Consider the following 27,398-nt stretch of genomic DNA (forward strand, 5'->3'; position numbering starts at 1 on the left):
TTGTGGAAATTTAAGTATGGTATGTAAAGCATAAAATTTGATGTGTAATGACAAGTGCAGTGTATATTTGTGTATTGTTATGTGAAATAGGTTAGCCGAGCTGACTAGCAGCTAAAAGGGTTGTAATTGAGCGCCCCTTACCTTTCGGCTAGCTCAGGAGCTAGGAATGAAGGAGAAGAGAGTTGGAAGGACTGTGTGTATTTGTTATGTATAAAAGGTTAGCCGAGCTGACTAGCAGCTAAAAGGGTTGTAGTTGGGCGCCCCTTACCTTTCGGCTAGCTCAGGAGTTAGGAAGGAATGATAAGAGGAGGTTGGAATAACCTTGGTGTAGTTTTTGTGTAATTTGGTAAATAGGTTAGCCGAGCTGACTAGCAGCTAAAAGGGTTGTAATTGAGCGCCCCTTACCTTTCGGCTAGCTCAGGAGTTAGGAAGGAATGATAAGAGGAGGTTGGAATAACCTTGGTGTAGTTTTTGTGTAATTTGGTAAATAGGTTAGCCGAGCTGACTAGCAGCTAAAAGGGTTGTAATTGAGCGCCCCTTACCTTTCGGCTAGCTCAGGAGTTAGGAAGGAATGATAAGAGGAGGTTGGAATAACCTTGGTGTAGTTTTTGTGTAATTTGGTAAATAGGTTAGCCGAGCTGACTAGCAGCTAAAAGGGTTGTAATGGAGCGCCCCTTACCTTTCGGCTAGCTCAGGAGTTAGGAAGGAATGATAAGAGGAGGTTGGAATAACCTTGGTGTAGTTTTTGTGTAATTTGGTAAATAGGTTAGCCGAGCTGACTAGCAGCTAAAAGGGTTGTAATTGAGCGCCCCTTACCTTTCGGCTAGCTCAGGAGTTAGGAAGGAATGATAAGAGGAGGTTGGAATAACCTTGGTGTAGTTTTTGTGTAATTTGGTAAATAGGTTAGCCGAGCTGACTAGCAGCTAAAAGGGTTGTAATTGAGCGCCCCTTACCTTTCGGCTAGCTCAGGAGTTAGGAAGGAATGATAAGAGGAGGTTGGAATAACCTTGGTGTAGTTTTTGTGTAATTTGGTAAATAGGTTAGCCGAGCTGACTAGCAGCTAAAAGGGTTGTAATGGAGCGCCCCTTACCTTTCGGCTAGCTCAGGAGTTAGGAAGGAATGATAAGAGGAGGTTGGAATAACCTTGGTGTAGTTTTTGTGTAATTTGGTAAATAGGTTAGCCGAGCTGACTAGCAGCTAAAAGGGTTGTAATTGAGCGCCCCTTACCTTTCGGCTAGCTCAGGAGTTAGGAAGGAATGATAAGAGGAGGTTGGAATAACCTTGGTGTAGTTTTTGTGTAATTTGGTAAATAGGTTAGCCGAGCTGACTAGCAGCTAAAAGGGTTGTAATTGAGCGCCCCTTACCTTTCGGCTAGCTCAGGAGTTAGGAAGGAATGATAAGAGGAGGTTGGAATAACCTTGGTGTAGTTTTTGTGTAATTTGGTAAATAGGTTAGCCGAGCTGACTAGCAGCTAAAAGGGTTGTAATTGAGCGCCCCTTACCTTTCGGCTAGCTCAGGAGCTAGGAATGAGGGAGAAGGAAATTGGAGGAAAAGGAGCTGTGTATATTTTTTGTGTGTGAGGATAAGAATGTTTTTGTGTATTTTTTATACTATGGTTAATGATACTAAAAATATATAAGTGAATAATGTCAACAAAAGGAAATGCAGTGTTGATAAAGAATTAAGTTTGTGTGTATTTTGGTGTAAATATTATGAGGTTGTGTAACTTTTTAATAAGAAATTTTGAATATGATAAGTGAAGAGGTAGTGTGTTGTATAAAAGTTTATGAAGTTTCAAATAACTAATTTAATGTTTTTTAGAGTTGTCTTTGTTGTGGTAAGTTTACTAGGAGTCTGTGTGTTAGGAAGTTGAGGCATTTAGTAGAAGTTGTAGTCCGTGGGTTATCAATATTGAGTAGACTAGGTCTAATTTTGAAATAAGTGTTATCCAGAGGTTGAAGTTAATGATAGAGGTATTGGTAAGATTCTTAAAATGTTAGAAGTTGTTTTTTGGATGGGATATAGGAAAATTTTGTGTCAACAGTTTTGAAGCGATAGTGTTGTCAAAGTTTTGTTAGTGCAGATATAAAGAGTGGAGATTTTGGTTAATTTGTGGGTTAAAGTGGTTATTTCATGGGATTTGAGGAATTTGTCAGAAGCAGCAGAGAATCAGAGTAACAGCGGTTTTTTAAGGGATTTTAAAGGAGATAATTTGTTTGGAGGTTATTTGTCGTCGTCATTGAGGTTGGAAGTTTTTATCGTCGTTGAGAAGTTTTATCGTCGTCAAGGTGGTCGTGGAGACGTAATTCCTGGAGTTGAAGATTTTTCGTCGTCGTTGAGGTAGTTATGGAGGTTATTACAGCTGGTGTCGAAGTTTCCACGGTTGTAAAAGTAAGTTGTTCAGAGTTTTTTGTTGTTATTGAAGATTCTTCGTTGACCAGGGGGTGTCTGCTTGAAGCTTGTAGAGAAGCCAGTTTCAAAGTAACTTGTATTATGCACTTATGAGAGGGAGATGACCATTTGTGAAGAGTTGTTGACACTTTGTAGTAAGAGGTATGTTTTCAAATTTTAGGCTTTTTAACAAAAGAATTGAGGTTGTTGCAGTTTTTAACAACATTTTGTATTTCTATATAAACAAGGGTAGTAACGACTGGATACATTTATTTCTAAGGATGTTTTTGTATTTATTTTGTACAAGTTAGTTTTTCACTTTTGTAACTTTTCAATTAAATGTAGTGTTAATTTAATTGAAAAGTTGGGGGGGGTTATGTAACATTGCAGAACCCTGCCCTCCAATATAAATAATTTTCTTTTAAACTTCTTTTATGTGTAAGCAGTAATAAGTCAAATGTTTTTTGAGTGATGTATAAGTTAGGAAACAGTATATTCAGAAATTATGGATACTAGTATATGTTATTTTCACCTGCTATGTTTTTAAGAAGGTATTGAGTATTTTATTAGACATTTTCTATCGTTAGTAATTTTTATGTAATTATTCACAAATGAGCCGTTGTACTAGATTTTTACCTGTTTAGGCCTACTTTTTCAGGTTTTTTCTCAATAAGTTTAATTTTGTAAAGTAATTCGTATTATAATTATTGTTCTTAAATTTTATTAACGTGTTGTAATATAATTATAAATCACGGGACTGTGTCTGGGCTTGTGTGATGGTTAGAAAGAGAGGCATGAGAGGCCTGTAAGTGGGAGTGAGAAAGGAACAGTGCTTCCCCGCCAACGGAGATAAAGACGGTAATTCCCCCCCTGTATGGGAACTGAGTGATAACTGCTCTCTCACGGTGTGGGAGAGAGAACGAGAATGGGAGTCCCCGATTTCGAGGTGAAATTGAAAAGAGACTAATCAGGGGAAGCCCAGAGTTCTGTGTGTAAAAGGTTTTTTCATGTATTGTAACTTGTTCTGTGATTGGCTTGTATCTGTAAGAGTGAAAGAAGCGTGCGTGTGATTGGTCGGTGAGGTCATGTGACGTCTACTCCCTGCGTGGAGGAGACCGTGGCAGGATTTCACCAGTCGTCTGTCGAACGCTGGACGAGTAGGTCGCGTTCGATGGCTTCTCGCTAAATTATAATGTAATTTACGAAGAGATAATTTCACGTTGGTGGTCGGAGCCAGGCCTATTATTAAATCAACCTAATTTTTTGTATATTTCGTTTTCGGGTATAATTAGAAATTACGGCCACCTTCGTAGGCGTTTTGGCTCGGGGCGAGATTCGTTTTCGCTGGGTGCGGCCCTGTTAGAGGTCGCACCATCTTCGTGTACTTGCAGTAAAACATTACTGAAGGACTTAATCGACGTTATTATTTTATTATTAAATCTCATCAAGCGAGCTACCAGCAGTTTTTTGACGGGCAGATATATGTGTGAAACGAGTGAATGAAACATTGAAAGTGTTCTGGATTTTTCGGTGCATCCTAATTGGAAAGAATAAAACAAAAACTACAATCAACGTTTTAAATCTTTTTATTTTGTAAGTAACGAACCGTTACAACAGTTGGACTGCAAAGCCTGTTGGAGTATCTTGAGGCAGTGCTCTAAATGCTGTAGGACCTGGCAGGTGATGTAAAAAGACCAGTTGAGCGAAACGTGAGCAGTGTTTGTAAGGATTTTGAAACAGAATACTGATTTGCACTGAATGTCGGTGAGGCTTCTCAGAGCCACGTGGCTAAGGGTAAGGCACTAGACTCACACTCCAAAGGACCTGTATCTGGAGCCAGTCCAAACTTTCTCATTTTGATCATGTGTGTTTTCCCAATGCCACGTCAGGAAATGCTGTAGACTGCACGTGAGCCCAGCCTCAGCGTCCCTCTAGTTTCTGCTGACCTCGCTGGCTCATTAACGAAACAGTTAAAGTTGCAGGGTAACAGCATTACCGTAAATGATCCTGCCATGTATGCCACATCCCAGGAATTATTTGGATCACGAAATAGAAGTGTAGGTCGGTGATTCATTTGAAAGAGCTTCTACCATAAATGGTATTTTGAAACTGGAAGAAAGTACCGGCAGAAGGGCTGAGATGAGGGCTCAAATGAGAATAACTCTTGAGAAGATGAGTTTTTGCCAATGATAAAATGGAAAATGTGAAGTTCACAAAGAAATGAGCAAAAATTTGCTTGTTTGCGTAACACTAATTAATTCCAAGCTGTTTTTTTTTTTCTTCTCAGTGTTTATAAACCATGTTACAATTCTGAAATAAATGACCTAGATTAATCATGTAAACATTTGAGCAAACGCTATAGCTTTTTAATTCATCAATGTTAGGGTGTAGAGCAGACATGGGCAAACTTTTTAAGGGGAGGGCCAGATAAAATAAAAAAAATTTCTAAATGGTCCAAAAAAAATTGAACAAAACACATTTTTATAAGTGATAAACTTTATTTTTTATTTTAACATCACACACATCTTATATTATATGCTACAATGTTAAAAAAACTTTAAAAAAGTTACAAAAATTGATTATTCTTTAGAAAGAGTATGAAGGCGTATGTGACAGATGAAACGATGACTGCGAAGCTTCATATTAGAAAATACCTGTTCACAGATGTAAGAAGATGCGAACATCACAATTATCTTCTGAGCGTGAGATTTCAGGTTTCGGAAACTTTATTTTGACAGGGCATTATAGAACTCAGTTTTAGAAAAGTTGAGAAAAGTATGCGTATTTGTCACAGGATTAACTAGCCCGAAGGACCGCACTTGGTCCTAGAATGGTGTAGAGGTATGTAATTTTCACAAAACCGTATGGTGTTATATAATCCTCCTCTAATCAGTGTAATTTGTTTTTAAGTTAATATTATAAAAAAATTATTTAAAATTTATTGTATTTTTAATCATTAACTATTAGTGTAGGCAAGAGAATATTTTAAAAAATTTTAATTTTGATTTTGATCATTATCATAAAAGTAAACCATTTTCTGGGTGAAAAGGGAGTAACTTTGATGAAGCCTGCAATTTCACTGCTTGCCACAGGAGTGATTCTGTGTAGATACTGTGCTGAAAACTCTTTTATATTTTTACTACTGGATATGGTGGTGATAGGTGTTGAATGTGTGTGGAGGTTTAAATGTAAATAAACAGATGTGTTGTTTTGTTTACTAACACAGCTCTGGGGGTGGTATGAAAATGACATGTCAATTCACGAGTGGCATCATTACGAACCATTAAAGTAAATATTTATGTTGAGTAATGAAAATGCTGACGGGAGACTGTGCTTGCTGGCTTTTTTTAGAAATTACGTTCGCAAAACAGAACCAGGTAATTATATAGTCTATTGTTGAAAGTCCTCAGAAAAAGTAAGCTGTGACTAGCCAATTACACAAGAAAACAACAGGAGTTCGGATGTTTTTAAGTCCAACCAGGGGCGCAACAACAGGGGGGGGGGGGGGGGGCAAGGGTATTTTGCCCCCCTTCTGAAACCTTGAAGTGGGGGCAAACGGGGGCAAAGAAAGTGCTCTGTAATCAATTTATAGATAATAAATAGCACCATTTTCCACCTTGAAATACAAATACTCCCAGGGGAGGACCCCCGGACCCCCCGCTTCAATAGGGGGGATCGATGATTCTTTATAAATAGGTATATTGCCCCCCCTTTGGAAATTTAGTTGTTGCATCCCTGAGTCCAACAATAGCCTGAGGAAAGTTTATGTAATGTTCACACCCCAGTGCAAAATAAACGTTGACAACAACAAAATTTATGTGAGAGAGAAAAAAGGATTCCAGATAGTTCTTCAGGGGTAGAGCACGTTCTTATCTTCGGACCACTGGGGCACCATGGTGCATTCCATTTCTAGACGTTGGTTAGTTCTAAAGGAGCTGTGCCAAATGTCCGATGGTTCCCGGAGCAGTGAGCAAAAACAACGGGCTTATGTGCAACTCCAAACATGCACGCCCGGTCTCAGGCGTCCATGCCTTACCTTATGTCTGCGGTGTCAGATGTCTGCCTCCGGTCCTCAACAGGATACTCTGGGCTGTGTGCTGGCCTCCCCGGACGATGTCACACGCAGTTCAGTCTGTAGCAAAAACAAAATCACGAAGTCCGTAACGCGGACGTCGCGGTAGACACGTGAGGCTCGCAGTGTGCAAAATTCCCGAACAGTTCAGGATAGTCGGCGAATAGTCAATTGCATAAACCAGTACAGGAACGACGGTCGTTTCACGCGATCTTCTACGCGGAGTGACGCGGTTCGACTCCCAGCGATCACCTACTCGCCGTTATATACTAATCTGGGGTGCCAGTAACGACGCCATTCATTGGCTGCTTCGTACGTTCAGGCGGTAAACAAACCATAAAGGTTTTAAAACAATTTTCAATAAAGTTTTTGCGCCTCTATAAAACTCCGAAAGTACTTGAATTTTAAACAGTGATATTGCACTTTAACGTCTTTTTAGTTGTTTTCCAAAATAATAAATGATGAATTCAAACAGTTTCAGCGACCATCAACGATCACACGACTGGCGCGCATGCGCCGTCTTGAGTCTGTTCCTCCCCTCCCGCGCTGCTTCCACCGTCCACGCCGTTTCCCCTCTCTCAGTCCAAACGTAAATAAACTGGGAGCCTATTGTTGAATTGTCAACTACTGAAATTTGATTTATAGGACTCCAAACACTTAAATAAATATATATGTGTACCTCTGTATCGGTACAATACACCATGTTTGGACATTATATGTGTATTTGAACTATAGATTACCTTTTCAAGAAGCAGGGTATGTAACCTGACAGAATATCAATGGCTCTATGACCAAATCTCGTATCAGGTTCACACAGTAAACCAGGGCACACAAAATGTTACAAATTCAGATTGTAAATTTATAATGTTCATAGTCACGATCATTAAATAAAGAAAATCACATACATTATTAGAAAAAAAATTTGTAATGCAGAAAAAAATATGGTATTTGAAATGTTTACAGTCAATTGCAATAGTTGATGCATTCTCCATCCGAGATCTTGGTCCTGATTCCCAAATGGTACAGCTGGATAGTTTCAATTCAATAATGTCATTCGTGACATGCCCAGAGTTGAGAGTGTAGCCAGAACTTTGAGAAGATGTCACATCTTCCGATAGCAGCGTTGCGTGTTAAACCCATTCATGTTTCCATGGCACACCACAAGGTTGAACCTAAGCTGGCCTACCTTCGTGGACACTCTCCATATAGGGGTCATATTCCTGTAGACTACACCCTCTTGTTTTCACAGTTCAGAGAGCCACCAGCGTAAGGCTTCAGCCACAGACGATTGTCGCCAGTCATCTGAGGTATTTGCGACTGTTGTGCCCACTGTGTTTTCACCCCAACTTGATGCCACTGCTGCGGACATTCTTCATCCAGACAGTTTTTCTCAGCAGAGATCTACCAACCCTGTTAGCCACAGTTTGAGAAGGAGCAAGAGCTCGCAAGCAGTAACCCCGGTGAGGACAGACACCATCTGGACCATCTTTAAGATTAATAATGTTCGCAGGCTTTCACGGCCATTGTCTGAAGTAGCTTGGCTTCTGGGTTGTAACCGCGTCCTTGGCGAAAGATTCACCGACATTGCTCCCTGATGATGGCGACTGCAATGTCAACAGAAACATCTGTGAATTATTCGCCAAGGACACTGCTACAACCCAGAAGCCAAGCTATTTCATCTTTCAGATTGTTGTTTTGTATGCATACAAGGCCCCCCAGATGCCAATTCATTGTTAACCCCGTTAGCCGCTTAGAAAAACTAGTGTTTCCATCGCATGTCACGTAGAGGTGCAGAGGTCTCGAGTGAGAGAGGCTACTTGATTGTGGAAAGGTCGGTCTTGCGGAAGTGGGCTCTCGCACGGGCAGTCATGAAGGATGATGATGATGAATAGTGTGTGTGTGTGGCAGGAAGCGTACCAGGAGCGCAGGAAGCACGAGGAGGAGCGCAAGAAGGCCACCAGCTCGCTGAACAAGCGCCCTCACTTCACCAGCGAGCAGCGCAAGTACCAGCTGCAGGTGAAGGAGTGGCGCGCCAAGCCGCGCAAGAGCAGCGATGACGAAGACGACGACGACAAGGAGAAGCAGAGCGAGGAGAAGGAGCGGGAGCCCAAGCTGACCAACATCGCATCCGACTATGATCTGCGGCTGTTCCGTGAAGCCCTCGCAGCTTCCAGCGAGAAAATTGTAAGTTACGAGGGTGCTCTTTTTTTTCCCTAGTATTCTTTATTTTGGCTATTTATTATCAGGCACTGATTCAGACTTTTCAAGGAAATTCTGGTGTTTGAAATTACATCAAAAATGGAAGAAATAGCTTGACAAATGATGGAACATATTTTAGCTAGCTAACAATCAGGGGTTGTTGTTCTACCCTTAAGACGATTGGTGCACGGTAAAAAACGGTCACAGGCCCGAAAACAATGAATTTTGTATCATATGATCATTAAAAAGTCTAGATGCCCATGTGGGTGACCGTTACTATGTAGGGAGGTCAGGAGCTTAGTTCCAGCTCGTCAGTGGCGAGTGGCCTTCAGACGGGAAGGGTGTCGCTGGCGGTCGCTCTGCGGCCTGCCATCTAGCGGTAACTAACAGAACCTCGAAGATTCTATCTCGCTCTCCCTCTAACACACAGCCGATACGGTTCTATCGTGCCCGGAGGAGGGGAAGGTTTAGCAGGTTTCTCTTTCACTCATCCTTCGCCATGGCGAGGCGGAATGGATTATTTTTTTGTTCACAACTGCGCACGTCATGTGGCTGAGAGCGCACATCTTCTCACTCAACTCGCTCGTTCTCTCACACTATTTCAATAAATCTTTTCAAATCTTCAACATCAATACTTTAAACCATTGCGCTTCCTACGGATTAATTATATTTCATGCACGTGCCCGAATTCAGCTGCAAAAAAATAAAACGGGTAGTCAATTTTTTTCTTCAAAAACCTTCCGAAACACTGTGTGTTAAAAAACATTCTGAAAGCCCATTTTTCTAGATAAATGGAAATTCTAAATCACCTACGCCACAAGGAAACATTGTTCTTTAATATTATGTAAAGAAAACACCTCTTAGTTTTATAGTTATGTAAAGGTGGTGTGATATGTTTTAGATGTCGCACCATCTTATCATCCATGTAGAAGAGTTACCCGAAAAGCTAACAAGACTATTGCCATGGTAATGGAAATATGGTTAAGGAAATATTTTTCAAATGTTTGTAAACAGTAAACAACATATAAAAAATCTTATAACTGTAAAATTAAAATACAAACAACCCTATAGCAAATTAAATTTCAATATGAAAAAGTCTACAATAATGTTTACAAGAAACGAAATTGCAATAGTAATACAAAAATATTGCAATTTTGTTACATTGTTAACATATATATTATTTTTAATAAAGGCAATAAAAATGACATACTCAAAATTTGGAATACAATAAATACCTTAAGCCCTACATAATTGCTGCGATATTCACAATAAATGCTTTTCTTAAATATAGTAATTAAAAAACATCGTAAATAAATTATGAACATACATATTATGGTGAAGGAAAGTGGACACTATCACACTGAAAAATCGTAGAGGGTAGTTTTCCTCATCTTATTTCTTTCTTTGCGTTTTTGGTCTTGTTCGTTAAAATATTTCATGTTCAAATACTTGATACGCATATACGTTCTTGTCCTGACAAAACAGTATATAACTTCTTCTGGATATTTATTTTCAGTAGTTCCGCAAATAATTTTAGTCAGTGATTCAAAAATCCGCTCTTTTTTGCACAAATTGTTGCCATGAAAATTATCAAAACACATTTCAGCGATCTTTATTAATTAAAAAAATTCATTAGTGGGTCATTTTAAGTTACCCTTTGATTGTACATGTATCCAGCTATCGTGCTCCGACTTGAAATCCGTAGTGCCAAGGTCGGGATATTTATTTCTGAAACGGTGAGCTATATAGCCAGAAACATATTTCAGCCCTTCAAGAGAAATTTCGTCACTTGAAAGGGGCCTGGCCGCTAAATCTAAGTATATTTCTTCCATGTCAACAAGATCTATTTCATTTAAAGGTGATTTCTCTTGAAATGTCTTTGTAAAATGCATTTCCTTGCACAAAAGTAGTTCTGTACTTTCATTCTGATAAGCACTGCCCGGTTCCATTTCATTTGACGAAAAATCACTTACCAAACACATTTTGTCTGTCTTCTCATCCGTGTTTTTCCGTTCAGCAAAAACTGTTGCAGAATGTTTTCACAATATGTAGTTTATAATTCTGTATTTAAAGTCAATGGGCGACAGATGCGTATTTTGATGTCGCATACCTCTAATATACGGAAGAAAAAAAAACACTAACACATCTTGGTTCAGTTTAACTGTTAACAAATATTTAGGTTAACAGGTCTTATACATATTTTCGAGTGTTTTACTCAGTGAGTTATACAGGACATTAATTAAATTGATCGCTGATATTTATACTTTTAAACGAAATTTTGGATTTATCATTTTATGTGAACTCTAATACGTTAAAAAGTGTAATGCAACACTACACACAGGTAGTGATGTCTAGTGCACTGCCCTATGCACATTAGTTAACAAAAAAATAAAATAAAATATTAATTACTGATAAACAATACCTAGATGTCGTGATACAAGTAACACATGCTTATCTGATATTTATCTCAATTAGAATATGAAAGAGGAAGACAAAATAACTAACTGATTTTAAGACTGATTTATTACTTACACACAAATAAACAAATACCACATATCCCTCAATACAGTAATTCCTTTTGACCAAAATATCACTCCGATTTTTTTTAACTATCGTTGCCAGGTACATGGGCACGACTTCGCAAATGTCAATGTTTCACGTAGAGTTCAAAAATGGATTTACGGTTCGAAAAATTCACTAACTCATAAATTAAATAAATTGTCAGATAAAACATAAGACCTATAGACTCAAGACCACTAAGATAGTTGTGCATTGTATGTTCATATGATCGTGCCATTAATAATACTGAGAGGCTAATTTATTTAGTAAATATAATATTTAATAGCGGCTGGTTTTAGTTTATCCCAGCAACATCAACAAAGTCATAATATCAATCGGCAATGTTAAAAAGTTGCAGGGCATCAGTACAGCGTTAGTGATAGAGTAATAACAAAATGGCCATACCTAGACTAATGATATCTTCTGACATTAATAACTTTAAAATCGCGTATTCCCGTTCGCAACTTAACATACCATCAGCAGTCTGATGATAACCTTTTTATACATACTATTATTACCGCACACGTAACATAACTTATGGTAGGCCCGCGTCAGGAACGTCATGACGCGGAGCTGCACGCACCAAAACGGCCAAAACCAAGCTTCTTTTTAGTAGCGTAACTTTTACAACAATAGGCTCGAGGCACTTTTTGAAAGTTCCGCCGAAACCTCGGGCAATTTCTGGCCGTGAAAAACGTAATTCCAAAAGCCGCAATTACTTAATAATTACATAGAGAAAAGCCCAAACGTCTGTAACAATGTCAGAAATATAGTTCAAAACCCAAAATAAATTAAACATATAAATTTAAATAACGTAGCACAGAATAATAAAACTGTAAACAAACACTTGAAGTATTAGGGTTTCAGTGTTCTGTGCAATGTAATATTACAAAAGGACATTTGTAATTAGTGTGCCCGACATTCTGGCATCGCTAGCTAACATTTCCAATTTTTTTTAATTTCATATAACGAGAATAGTCTAGTGTTGATTTGATGTTCTAAATAAATTTTAATAAATATAAAATCTATTTTTTTGGTTAAATTTAGATCTGTCATTCTAGTGTGCATATAGCATACCCTAACTAACCGGAATACACAACTGATGTTCTATGCTGTCCAAACATATTAATCTGGAGGGTAAAAATTTATTCATATGTGTAAACAACCACCAAAAAGAATAATCACCCTGTCAATATTCAACTTCAAGTCAAAACATAACCGCTAAAAATAATTTCGCTGTACTAATTTTTCTGTACAGAGACAATTTCCTTGCTTGAGCGAAGATACTCCACTATGAAGCGCGACCTTGACAGACCCTTCGCTTCTTCGGCCTCCTCTCTCGTCCTCCCTCTACACCCCATTCTTCCCCCTCCCCTCCCGCAGGCAGGGCCAGCCTGCCGGAGCTCCGCCGGACCACCTGGTTCCGACAAGCGCCGCCCTCAGCGCCACGTCGCGGGGACATTCTTCCCGGCGGCGAGAGTTTTACACGCAGCACTAGAACTGCCACTCCAGAGGGCGTGTTTTGAGTCGGATCGTATAAAAAAAAAAAAGGATATGAAAATATATACATAACGCAACAGTGTTCTGCCAATTATGTTTTCATTTTCATTTAAATTTATTCTTTAAATCGCTCCTGAAGTAGTCCAGCAATGATCAATGGAAATTGTCAATATTAAACTGTAATTTTGACGATGAAAAATTTTTTTTCTTGCTTTTATAGGTGCAGAAACCTATTCGTACACTCGTTTCTTGAACTATACTTAAGTTTAACATAATTATGTGTTTTCTAAATAATTCTGGCTTGGAATAAAAATAAATGCATTTAAAATGACATAACTCAGTAAAAAAAGTTTATTAAAAAAGATCCTAGGTATATTATGTCTTAAAAAGAAGCATCAAAAATAAATATGTACAGTTAAATTAGTTTTGTCGTAATATTTTCCATGCACTAATCGCCTTAATGTATATGCTCCCATGCTCCCAGTATGTTATAAAAGTTAAAATTAAAAATTATTCTTTTTAAAAACTGCAGGTGTGGTAGTAGAGAACAATTCCAGTATCACTGCTTGTTTCTACACCCAACTTGAAGGAAGATCCCAAGTGCAATATTGCGGGACAATGCACTTCTTTGTTCTACTTATACCACTTTCTTCCTCTTGATAGTAGAGTTACCTTGGTTGTCAGCAGTCTCACTGGCTTATCTTATTTATTTCTCCATTCTCACACATAAGGAAATGTTGCAGATAACCGCAGGTAGCATGCTTAACATGTATTGTTCCGCACATGAAATGGTGATGGCACAGCTTGGTTTATGCTTATTTTTTACACGTTTGGAGGTCTTCATTTGCTCGTTTGTGGTGTGATTTTATTTTTAAAACATCTATCCACTGGGAAAAATATTTTCATCTTCATGAGATATTCCTCAAATTTATTGTTATGAGCTGTGGAAAATAAACTTTGCATGCAATTTCTTAAAACTTTACATAACTTAGTAACTTAAATGAGATGTTTTTCTCTATAACAAGACATATTCATGTCTTTTGTAAAATTTTGTTTAGAAGACATGTCACTAACAAAATTAATTTATATTTTAATAGTAAAACTTCTTATTTCAGTAATGAGCCACAGAAAATGGACTTGAGTCGACAAATTGCTAAAAATTAAACACTAATCTAAGTTTTTTTTACAATTAAAGGTTGTATTTGCTCTTGTATGGTATTGTTTAGTTCAAGAGACATCTACCTTCTAAAATAAATTTATAATTTACGAAAGATTCTATTGAATTTTCCATAAAACTACTAATAATGAAAATCCTTCTCTCTTCTCGTTAAAAGTTCGGCACGACTTGGTGTTTCCGCTTACTTTTGGCGATGAGATACGTTGAATACTTCTAAAGTAACAATTTATCCAAAAGAAATACTGTTTTTAAAAAAACTAATGTTTCACTAAAAAATCATTCAACATTTCCTTAAGAAAGCTCTCGGCCATCATAATAAACATTTTACCTGCATTTGTTTATATGCTCTATTAGGCTTATATATCACGTGCACATTATTTATTAATTTTTCTTTGGTGTTCCTGTTTGTTAAAACTACACTGATGTTTGGTAATCCAGGTAAATTGCTAATCAGGTTGTTGTCTCTTGGCTCCCTTTGTTTTTTCTATTCGTGAACAAAGGTGATGCCTTACTTTTCTGCAGAGATGTTTTCAGAACCTTTCTTTGTTGATGTTGAAGGCAGGATGACTATAACAGCTCTGAGCATGTTGCAAACATGAAGGAACATTCAGGAAAGTCATTGCTCCAATTGCCTAGGTTGTGCTTTCTGTGTGTGTGGACAACGAAATCCACGTGATTGAATACGTCAGGGTTACATGAAAGGTTTCCTTTCTTACAAAAATCATTTCCTGTGGTTTATATTTTGCAGCACATACAGGTACATAACCATTTGCAACAACCTGGCCATCTACAGGTTAGTTACAAAGCTTCCATTATTGCTGGTCAGCTAATTCATTATAGCTTGAGCTTGAAAAGTTTTTAAAGCGAACATAAATGTAGCAGCATCCAGCGGCTGTATTTTTGCTGTAGAGTGATGCCGCAAGCACACAGCAGAAACTCCATTTCCTCTCTCACAGTCCACGACGATGTTGCGACATGGGTGGAGTGTCCATCTAGCACTGAATTCACAGGTTCCTCCATTCATGACTTTTCATAGACACAAAATGGTGAAACCATCATTCAAATAGTTTAGCTGTGATCCATCCAGAACCACTGACACCTTCCCATTTCTTCTGCATTAGCCCCATCCAGTTCAGCCTTTTACGCTTTCTTGGCAAATTTAGCACAGGCGCTGGTGAGCCTCTTTCACCGATGACATTTTGTCTTGTTCCTCCCAAGGCAACAACTTTGACTGTTGTGTTGAGCAATGAAAATGCTCATTCCGTCCACGTGAAGACTTTTAGAGTGTTGTCGTTAACTTTGCCCAGCTCAGGTTTAAATGTTTTAAATAATGGTTTCACATTTTGGACTAAATCCTTTATATCGAGCTAGTGACCATGATTGGGGTGCTAGCTACTGTCAGTTGCCTCTTGGTCTTTTTAAAATGGTTATAGTTTGTTATTATAGTCTGCAAGCTGATTTCCCATTGGGCAGAGTTCTTTTGCTGTCAACCTGTAAACACTTCTTTCATTTGCAAACAGTATTCTACTTTATTTAATTTGTGGTAAAATAGGTTTCTCCCTTTTTTACTGTCCAACATTTCCTCAGTCAAAGCTGCTTGAGAGACATTAAATGATTTGTTTGCAATGTTTATAGTAATGTATATATCCCCCCTCCCCCACCCCTTTTTTCACTGCTTTATTGGTCTCTTTCATAGATTCTATACCCCAATGCTTACTTTGCATTATTTGAAAGTAAGCAATCAGTCAGGGCCGGATTTAAGATGTGGGTGGCCCGGGGCCCACTTGGGGGGGAGGCTCATTGATTCAAGGTGTTGCAATATGTAATGCAAAATCACAAAATGAAACGAACACAAGTTTATTTACCAAATTTATTCACGCAAATAATTCAGTTAGAATTATTTGATTTTTTTCATTAAAAAGTATAGTATAACATAACTTATAAATAACACATAAATATATTACAAATCAGCAAATGAATAGCATTATAAAACCATTACAATCCAGGCACTTTCCTTGATTTTCGTGCTGCAAAATCGCTTATAATGTCACCAAAGTCCAATTCACACAGTATATCTGACTCGATGCTCATGATAGCCAAATTTACAAGTCGTTCCTGCTTCATGGATGTCCTTAATCGGTTTTCAATTAATTCTAGTTTTGAGAAGGAGCGCTCGCCACTGCAGTTTGTTCCCATCAAAATTAGATATTTCCTTAAAGCTATCTCAATGTTTGGGAAAGTGTCCTGTACACCCTTTTTCATGATAAGCTTGTACATGAAAAATTCAGTGCTGATATCGTTTGGCTCTTCGTCAGTGAATGTATTGGCAAATGTTACAAACTGACACAGTTCATCAATAAATGTAATGTCCACATTGGCGTAGCTGTGTTCTTAAAGTTATCTTTAAAAGATTTGTGCAATGGGAGTGCATGACTTGATGTAAGTTTTTGGACATACGCCATTGCTAAGAACTTTTTCTGTTGAAGAAAAACTAATAAATAAAATAAATAAATAAAAATACCCAAAAAAGACAAAAAACACACAAAATTAAGCAATCAATTGCTGTTTTCAACAAAGATATGAACACCACAAAATATTCCGAAACAGGAATATGGTCAACAAACAAAGAAAAACAAAGAAAAATGCACTAAGAGAACGAAAAAAAAAAAATACAAATAATGACAACACAAAAATATAGAACCCAAAATAATTCAGTACAACAGTTGAAACAAGACAAAAACACGACAAAACGAAAAGACAAACAAATACAATAGTTTTACCAAAACGGAAACAAGCGACGTTTCGGGAACTGCTATCTGCTCCCGTCTTCAGGCAGAGACGCACATGGTACGGAAACACACTGTTGTGCTGAATTATTTTGGGTTCTATATTTTTGTGTTGTCATCATTTGTGGGTTTTTTTTCGTTCTCTTAGTACATTTTTCTTTGTTTTTCTTTGTTTGTTGACCATATTCCTGTTTCGGAATATTTTGTGGTGTTCATATCCTTGCTGACAACAGCAATTGTTTGCTTAATTTTGTGTTTTTTGTCTTTTTTGGGTATTTTTATTTATTTATTTTATTTATTAGTTTTTCTTCAACAGAAAAAGTTCTTAGCAATGGCGTATGTCCAAAAACTTACATCAAGTCATGTGTTCTTAAAGTTGAGGGGGGGGGGGGGACAAATAATGATTTTGATGTCATGTAAAGCCATGGTCCGGGGGTCCTCCACCGGAAAATTTTGATTTTAAAAGTGCAAAATAGCGCTTTTTAAGCAGTTTTTGTATCTAACCATTGGATACATCGATGTTAAAATTATTATTGTTTCCTTAAGATAAAATTTGATGAGTGAAGAATTTACAAATAAAGTTGGGCAGAAGGCAGGGAGGGTACAAGCTCTTTTTTTTTTACTCGAATGGAATTAAATAGTATTATTTTACAATCATAATGATATTTTTATAAATTATTTTCTACAACTAATTCATTTACGATATTTTCAATCTAAATTAAAAACATGTACACTTGGAAACATTAAAAAAATTGTTTATAATTCATAAACTTTGCCTTCTTGTCCACATAATAGGCTACAATAATGGGAGTGCGTCGTTTGCCCTACAGGCGTTTGCCCTAAACGCATTTTCGAAGCATATTCTCGCATTCCTCATTCCAAACAGGCGTTTGCCCTAAAAGCGTTTGCCCTAAAGGCGTTTGTCCTAAAGTCGTTTGCTCTACAGGCGTTTGCCCTACAGGCGTTTGCCCTACAGGCGTTTGCCCTACAGGCGTTTGCCCTAAAGGCGTATGCACAAAATGTTTGATAATCGCATTCGGACCAAGCTTCGGCATTTGCCCTAAAGGCGTTTGCCCTAAAAGAAGTTTTTCGACAGTCGTTTGCCCTACAGGCGTTTGCCCTACAGGCGTTTGCCCTAAAAGTTTGCGAATTATCAATAATCCGAAAATGAATGCTTGCCGGCGTTTGCCCTAAAGTCGTTTGCCCTAAAGGCATTTGCCCTAAAGTCGTTTTACCCTACAGGCGTTTGCCCTACGAACCGTTTCGAAGATAGATTTCCTTACGTGTGTCGCCCCTGTTGACAAATGTTGGAACCATTCTCCAAATGAGTACAAAGTACAAAATTCACAAATTAGATGGCAGCACATACGGTTTTCTTTCCCAACGTTGAAGTCTAAGAATGCAGCTGGTAATTGAACCTTACTTACAACAGATGGTGCGCCAATCTCAGTGACTGGATTGTATTTTTTAAATCATTTTTTAACAGAGATGTTGATGATTCAATATTTTCCATGTTTGGGGGGGGGGGGGGGGTAACTAGCGAACAAAATAACTTAATTTAATATTGCTGCTATATATAAAAACAAGCGTTAGCAAAAGGAGCTTACAAAATTTTATTATCCTTGCCTGCTGGAATTTTCACTTCAAGTCGTCCAAAAAACGATGACCCTAAAATAATTTAAGGCAGAGGATTATACATATGCATTTATAAAAACATTTTCAGTGTTTAAAAGTTACTGTTAAAATAGCCTCTGAGACCTTCATGCCTATTTTCAATTTTTATATAACATGTGCCCAACTGAATCTGTCGTTTTATTAATATGTTTGTAGAATGCGGTGAAAATACTTCCATCGAGAGTGTGCATATTTTGCTAATTCGCCCAGACCATCTATAGCTTAACCCCTAATTAATTTTATGGGAACAAGTGAAGTATAATAAAAGACTGATTTAATGTGTGACATCCAATGAAATGTACAACTTTTCAAAATGCATTTAATCAATTCATCCATATTGCCACAATATTTGAATGAATGTCATAGGTATGAGTGTAAACTAGGAACGATTTTGATATGTCGTGGAATGTGTACAATAATGAATTACGTAAAAGTATAATACACAAAGAAAGATCATTAATTATAACTCTGTTTCAGATGCTAATGAATCAGCATATTCGCAAAAAAAGTGCAATTTTAGTTAATATATTTTCAAAACAATTAAACAAACAGAATTTACTGGAAAATATGTTATTTATAACTTAGTAGGAGCAAGTGACGTCTTTTCACCATCACCTATGTTTAATAAATAAATACGTTATATGTTATTTTTGTTTTGTCTCATTGCTATGTTCATGCTGTGCTGGAAAGACTTCTAGATTGCAATGACAGTTTTATTTTTGAGCGCGCAGTGTATGCCATGTTGTCTACGTGTCGTCTTTGAAATCGTACAAATGACTTGTAGTTTTTATTAGTTTAGTTTCATATTTTGACATGGTTTATGAATCAAAACAAAACATCAATTTGTATACAACCTTAGTACACATAACATGGTAATTGTATGGTTTCTCAGCCGTATTTATAGTGATATGCGATTACGTAATAGAAAAGGTGTTTTCGTGTATGCTGCTGAAATAGTTCACTCCTTAAAATTTTATTTATGTGCTATGTGATGAATGCCCTATTGCGATACTTATGTAGGCCCTACCCGGCAGCCTAGTATTGAGAGCTAGGGCGGTTTAGCATTGAGCTTGAAACCATTGTCATCAAATCCCACTCGCAGAAAGCAGTGCTTCACTTGTTTTTATTTTGTTCTTATTCATGGACACTATTACTAAAATTATTTATTACCGCGATTTGTAAATTTTTTTATAAGAATATATGTATAAAGTTACACAAATGTTTCAAATTAATAGTTTTTAGGGTATTCCTTAGTAGGCATACTAGGCAGAGATTTGCTTAATTAAGTGTGGTAGGGACGACATTTGGAAATTTCTGTGATTGTTCGGAAAATGTCTTATATATATAACATAATATTATTTGTTTATATTTATATATATGCAAGTGATTGATTACTATCATGTGTTGAATATTATTATTACTAATTGCATGGGCTAGTTTCAAAATTTCCCGATATTTTATAAAATTTATTTTAAATTGTAACTTATGTTTTAATATTTGTTATTAAATATGAATATATTTTGTCGCATATAAGGCAGGTTTGTTACTAACAAACTCAACATTTTCGGTTAATTGGAAGACAGTACCCTTCCCCCTCCTTTTACCCATGTATGTGAAGTATAATTACTATAGTTCATACTAGGTAACTTATTATCTATCTCAAGTTTCTTTCGACACATAAATAGCGTGACTTAGATAAATCGAAAGTAATTAACCTCACAAAAGCTTTGAAGTTAAAGGCTGTATTTTTTTTGTCCTTTTACATTTTGTTTCCGTGTCATACTCATTTGAATCGTAAACAATATGGATCGGTATAAACTGATAGACTGTTGTTGATACCGGCCCAACAATATGTCACATTCATATGAAAGCAGTTAACATTTTTGCATTGTTGCAACGAAAGTATTTGTATCAGGAATTCAAATATGCGCTTTTTCTCTTTTTTATGTGCCTTTTTTTCTTCCCCTTCCCCTTCTCCCTCTAAGGACATAATGTAACGCATTAAATAACAATACAACGGAGTTGACAGTTGTCTTTCTCGGAACATAACCATCAAATATCGAGTAAAAATATATTTAACAATATATAAAGTATGAATATTGTATAAACTAACATATAATTTAACGCTTTGAGTTTATTATTCGCACATTAACCATCATCACTACTAATGCATTTTGACAATTCAGATAGGCGCTATATGCGTAAGTAATTACTTATTATGTTTTTCTTATTATTATTAATAATGTATGCTTCACAATTAATACTTAACTTAATAATTTTGTTTAATTTTTCTTTTCAGGTACCTATCAATATTATTTATTTATTTTTGTTTTGTGTCTGTCAGGTTACACAGCTTATTTACCTCTTGTACATGGGAAATTACCTAGGCTACCAAATCTATAGATTATCTATTTTCGAGATGAAAAGTCTATTCGCGGATTAAGGCAAAGTGGCTGACATCTGGTGGTTTGATTTTGAATCACCGAAGACGGTATATACAAAGGGAGCATATGCTTGGTTTCAAGGAGCGTTAAAGGATGGCAAGATGTTTTGGATTCGTGGTTTGAGTAAATTTTTTTGAATTAAGCAGTGTATGAGATATGTTTTAAGTTCGGAAGATACAAGAAATTTGTGTAATGTATTGCTCAGTTCCGGACTGTAGAGTTTATTCAGGAAAAAATGTTTCAATGCATCGTTTTCCTAAGGACGCGAAGTTGAGAAGACGATGGGCGCATGTTTTAAGAATAGGCAAACCAGTAACCAACTATATGTATGTATGTCAACATCATTTTACGAAAGAGGATATCTTTTATAGAGGTAGGTAATAGTTGTTTTTCTTCTTACTTACTAGGCTCTTATCAATAGTGGGTACTATAAACAGCAATTTCACCAAAATGGTAAGGAATTCCTTATCTCCGCCTTTTGCAATAAATTCAGAAAGGTTTATATTAATAACTAAAATTTTTACAGAATTTTTTACTTTTGTTTTAAAGAAGAGGGGCAAAACTAAATAATTACCATACTACAGCTCGTAACCTATAATTCAAACTCAAATCATAAAAATGAGATATTTAACTTGAATATAGGTACATATATAAAATAGAAAGTAGTTTTTAAATGATAATATCATCTAATCCAGGCCACCATAAAATGGCTATACATTTAAAAACTGTAAGCATTCATGACATTTTAAATATATTTTTTTAAAGACTCGTATAAAAGCGAACTTAAAACACTTAAGAATAATCTATATAGGAAATTTAATACTAAAGATGTTTATTTATTTTTAATTATTTAAATTTTTTGTAGGAACAATTTTATTCTCAAGTATCTTCTCATTTCTCACAGGATACTAATAATTCTGTATTTTGAACTCCTTTTGCACTACATTGTAACCTGTTTTCCCAGCAAATCATTTTTCACACCAACACCACCTTCTACTGTGATCTATTAGCACTTATCATAAGTCTTAAGGAAAAATATAAAATATAACCATTTCTGTTAAATCTTAAGTCATCATGTGGTTTGCACACGACCCGTCAAAATTCCTACACAAAAATCATACAACCCCACATTCCATCAAATGTTTTGCTTTTAATATTGCCGTACCTTCAATAAATGGGCGCTTGAAATCCCCCACATAGTTCATGATTTCGTGCATTTCAACTACGGGTTCAAACATTTTATAATTATCACCTACAGACACACGATAACACAAATATCCATTACAAATCAACAATCTCAATGCCGTCTTTGCCCTCCATTTTGTTATATGCAGTGCTGCGCTCTAGAAGTGCTAAATCCGCGAATACAAAAGTACTGACGAAAAAAACTATTAAACGCCTATTTACATTATTGTGAACTGGAAAATGTAGTTTTTAAAATTTTTTTATGTTTGTCTATTTGTCTGTATTTCTCTTCCGGCATCAATTGAAAACTACTGGTGGGATTTTGATAATTTTTTTTTTAAACAAAGGTCTTCGGATATCGTATATACTATGCTATATGAAATTGCGGAATTCCACCCCTAAAGGGGTGAAAAAAGGGTAAATATGGTTTTAAGATTAACAATTAAATCTCCAAATTTAATGTAGCAAAATGAAAGATATTTGGTACCAATTATAAACGTAACTTACTTGAACTAATAACCGCAAATTTTAATTACTAAATTCAACCCCTAAGCGGTTAAAAAGGGGTGAAAATTGTGTTCATGAATATAATCATATCTTTGAATTTAATATAGTTTTACAAAATAAAATGGGAACCAATAATAAACACACAAAAACTATAAACAACAAAATCATCATATTTCGAAATTCAACCCCAATGGGTGAAAAAGGGATAAATATGGTTTGAAAATTATTGAAAAATTATATCTCCGAATCTAATAACGCGCAGTAAAATACCATGGGTACTAATAATAAACATTCAAAAACTACCAACAAAAATTTTACCATTTTGCAAATTTCAACCTCTAAAGAGGTGAAAGGGGTACCTATATATGGTTTTAAAATAAAAGTTTTATCTGTGAAAATAATCTATTATAAGAAAAGATATTGACTACCAATAATAAACATACTAATTCTACCAACCACAATTTTTCCATTTAGTGTAATTCAAGCCATAAGCTGTGAAAAAGGGTTATAAGTATATATATTTTTTAAAATAACTAAGCATAAAGTAAATAAATGTTAATAATAATAAAGACTTAAACACTACTAATCAAACTATAATTATTTAGCGAAATGCAATCGCTAAGAGGTTAAAAAGGGGTGAATATGTTTTTGAGGTAATTAATGCAAATTATGGAAACCCCAGAACAAAACGAACTGGAATACTTCTTCATTGTGTACTTCAGCTGTATGTTGTGTATACATTACGGAATAAAATAGTATGAACAATATGTAGAAGTTTAACCGCATTACTACTATTATGCTAATTATTAAGAAAATGTTTAACAGCTAGTATTCGCATTATTTACCTATATGCTCGTAATATTTTAAGTAATCATAGCGTAATGCACGTCTGACAGCTGAAATTTAAATAAGTAAAGCCCCGGAAAAAAAGTTGAACCTTTTTCCAGCGATATTTTTGTTAAATCGCCAATACTGTTTTTTTTTTATCATACGATTTTTTTTTGGTCGAAGACCTTACATCATCTTATGTTCCGAAATATTTAACAAAAAAAATATTCGATAACATTTAACTTAGCGCAGGGAACCATCTGTTGGTGAATCTAGGAAGTTCATACCAAACGAATTCCCACCAAACCTCGACATAGGCTTACATAAGTGCCATCTACCGACGTTTTTGTAAACTTTGCATTCAGAGGGAAAACATTTATTGAGGTACTGCCACCTGCGGAGGAAATATAAACTACAAGAACACTGTTTGAATCGATACATAATTGAAAAAACCTACATTACCCAAAATAACGTAACTTCATTTAACCTAAAGTCATTTGCCCTACAGGCATTTGCCCTAAAGGCATTTGCCCTACAGGCGTTTGCCCTACAGGCATTTGCCCTAAAGGCGTTTACACAAAATGTTTGATAATCCCATTCGGACCAGGCTCCGGCATTTGCCCTAAAGGCGTTTGCCCTAAAAGAAGTTTTTCGACAGTCGTTTGCCCTACAGGCATTTGCCCTACAGGCGTCTGCCCTAAAAGTTGGTGTGGTTTCGTTAATCCAAAACATAAGTGCTTGCCGGCGTTTGCCCTACAGTCGTTTGCACTAAACGGCATTTGCCCTAAAGTCGTTTACCCTACAGGCATTTGCCCTACGTTTAGGGCAAACGCCTGTAGGGCAAACGATGTGTACCCACAATAATAGGCTACATCTTATGTCACGGCTACTTTGACTGATTAGCCCTACACATTTAAAATCTCCAGCACACGTCACTACTCGATACCTTAAATAACACTGCACATTTTTTTTGTATTAAAGTCTTTCTGCTGTACTAGTGCCCGACTGCCTGTAGCTCGTTATCGTTTACCAAACACATGTCCCCGTCTCTCATTCTTACTTATAAATTGAGACGCGATGACGTTTAAATCAAGTATGTCCAGCTCATGTTGATGAGCATGTAGTACAGCTACATGGTTGTCTTGCCTGTGTCATAGTTGATCTGAAAAATTAAATTTAATGGTAATTACTTTCCAACACATGAAAGTACAAAACAATATTTATTAAAACCAAATAATTTTTTTTCAGGTTTCACTAAAAATCAAACATACCTACCTGAGATAAGTTTTAAGCCTTCGTAGAGAGCTGAAACTTCTTTCAGCTGAACAAGAAGAGCTGGGTACAACAAGCAGCAATCTCAAAACCACTTCTATATTTTAAAACAGCTGCCTAACTTCTAGCATAGAGTTCAATAGTATTTGTTATACATCCTTAACAGATTTTGGCTTATGCTTCTTCAAAAATAGTTCAACTTAAGTCTTCAGTAACTGAGAATTCACTTCTGGATAACTTGCTAGCTCGTCACAAATTTCTCCCTTGAGCAAACAGTCTTCCAGCTTCTGCATTTTCTTTATGCCTTCTTGGTTGAATCTGCAATGCAGCCCACTAACAGCAGAATCGACCATCACGAAGAACTCTCTGCGGAAATATTGATCAACGGTGGTTGCTTCAAAAACATCTGCTGGCCCAATGAAACGTTTCGGTGGTTTTCTTTGTCTTGGTAACTGCAACTCTTTCAAGTTGTGCTCTGTAGTAAAACTGTTTACATCAGTAAGTATATTTTGAAATTTCACTTCAGATCTCATTTTGCTGATTGAGTCTTCTATCAGAGTAACTGCTTCCATCATTCCACTAACTAATATGCTAAAACAGTTTTTTGTCTTTTCATTGTCGATAAATTGAAATGCTAATGCACACGTAAGTAGTTTGACTCTACATCTACAACTCTCTGGTCTACTGCTCAACACATGTTTCTACAACACTACTCCTTACACCCAACATGACAACAAAATAGCGAAATACTTAAGGTTATTCAAGGAATGTGCAAGTACACTCACAGACGATATATATAGGTGTATGATACACGAGGAGGGAGGGAGCTAAGCTGCCTAATGACAGCAGACATTAGGTCTGGTTGCAAAGTGGAAGGGGCGTAGTCCTGCAGGTATACTCTATTTCAAATAACATCGGTACGTTTTGACAGTTTAAAGTAAAGTCACTTTACTATTTGTTTTTGAATGTTATAATTTCGATGCTGGACATATTTCTTGCACATGATCTTTGATATATGGTACCCGATTCGCTTAAAATTACTTAGATTATTGATTTATTCAAATAGCATAACAGTAATGCGGAATAATATTATAAAATAAAAATATAACGGTCTAGAAAGTTGGGGGGTACAGTCCCCTCCACCTAAAAAGTTCAGGGGGACACGTCCCCCCTGTCCCCCCGGTTCCTACGCCCTTGAATGTCCAAGTCATCTGAATAAGACCTGACGAGCTGCTCTGCTGCGGCCTTAAGCTCATCTGAAGACAGTTCTTTCATATGGCTAAAAAAGCTAAATTGGCTTGCTATATATTTATATACCTGAAGACATTGGTCAAGAGAAGTGATAAACTGATCAATAACAGGCAAGAAAGTTTCTGTTCTGTATTTTTCAGAAGGGCTGAGTTGTACTTCTTCCATATGGCCATAATCCAATGGGTTAAGACGCACATTTTGGCGCTTATGTCGAGTTTTCATCTGAACATACTCTGTTGAACCAGATAGCTCTACGCCTTGCTTCTCATAAATTTCGAAGGAGTCATGCTTTGATGCCACATAGTTTTTCAAGCTGGTCAGTGATGCCACAGCTGTATTTAGATCGAGTTTTGCTTGTTGTAGATTTTTACTTGTAGCATCTGTTCTTTGCAGGATATCATTCCAGAAGGTGGTGTGAATACCAATTTAAAGCTGATTCATCTGTGTTAACAGTCCTGCTTCACACCGTACACAGCCTTTTTCTTCTAAGACATCTGCAATCTGTTTAAGTACATTCTTAATCTGCTGATAGTCAAGCTTAAGTGCATTAGTTGTGTCAGCTCTGCAGGACCAACGTATTGTTGTGACATGTTTGAGCGTCAATGCTGAGTCATTATTTTTCAAAGCCTCAGTCAGAAGCTGATGCCGATGCGTTGAAACTGTGAAGAAGACGAACAGCTTTTCAAGGAAGTAGAAAAAATTTATAGCACTCGAGCAGCTTTCTACAGAATTTTTAGCAACCCGATTTAGAGAATGTGCCATACAAGGAATCCAGGATACAAGATTGTTCTTTTCTCTCACTTTGGCTTGTAAACCATTGTACCTACTTTCCACTCATTGCAGAGGCATTGTCATAACTTTGACCGCGGCAGTTTTCCAGGTCTAGGTCATGTCTCTTCAAAAATTGCACTAAGCCATTGAACATGTCTTGAGCACAATGGCCTTTGTTTGCCATGAATGTTACAAAGCGTTCCACGGGGCAATCTTTCTCCTTATACCTCAATAGAAGGGTTAGTTGGTCAATGTGGGCTGCATCGGGTGTGGAGTCCAAAGAGATGGAGTAATATTTTGATTTTTTAACTCTGGAAATAATTTCTCGGAGGACTTGTTCACCCATTACACTGATAAGTTCTTCCATTATTGTAGATGACAGGTAGTTTGTATGACCCTTGCCGCGATTGGCTTTACTTTTTATATGCTGTGCAAGAAAGTCGTCGTACTGGGCGATGAGTTCAAGAATACCCAGAAGGTTTCCATTTCTAGGTGATCCCACCAACTCGTTATCTCCTCTAAATGCTAAGCCACACTCGGCAATAAACTGAATATTTACTACTCGTTTCAACACTGATCTCCAATAATGCTCTAGACATTCGACCTGTTGGGTCAGCTCCGTATCAATTCGCCCAATTGCTTTTAACCTCAAATTGAAAGCAATAGTAGCCTTCACATGTTCTGTTGACCGCTCATGACTTTGTATACATTCTTGTGAATGTTTACAATCACAGAATCCATTAGACGAAAGCTGAGAAGACTCAGGTGCTGTAAGTGTAGTT

At 36.7% G+C, this 27,398-nt stretch overlaps 1 protein-coding gene across 2 annotated transcripts in view; it reads left to right on the forward strand.

Annotated features, from left to right (window-relative positions):
* Positions 1 to 27,398, forward strand: part of LOC134533285 (histone acetyltransferase KAT7) — a 438,198-nt gene that overhangs the window by 15,208 nt on the left and 395,592 nt on the right. For both annotated transcript variants that reach the window (XM_063370739.1, XM_063370740.1), the window contains exon 5: positions 8,372 to 8,647. In XM_063370739.1, the coding sequence (XP_063226809.1) occupies positions 8,372 to 8,647 (276 nt within the window). The remainder of the gene's footprint in view (positions 1 to 8,371; positions 8,648 to 27,398) is intronic.

The sequence above is a fragment of the Bacillus rossius genome, chromosome 6 (genome assembly GCF_032445375.1).
Source record: "Bacillus rossius redtenbacheri isolate Brsri chromosome 6, Brsri_v3, whole genome shotgun sequence".
Lineage (NCBI taxonomy): Eukaryota > Metazoa > Arthropoda > Insecta > Phasmatodea > Bacillidae > Bacillus > Bacillus rossius.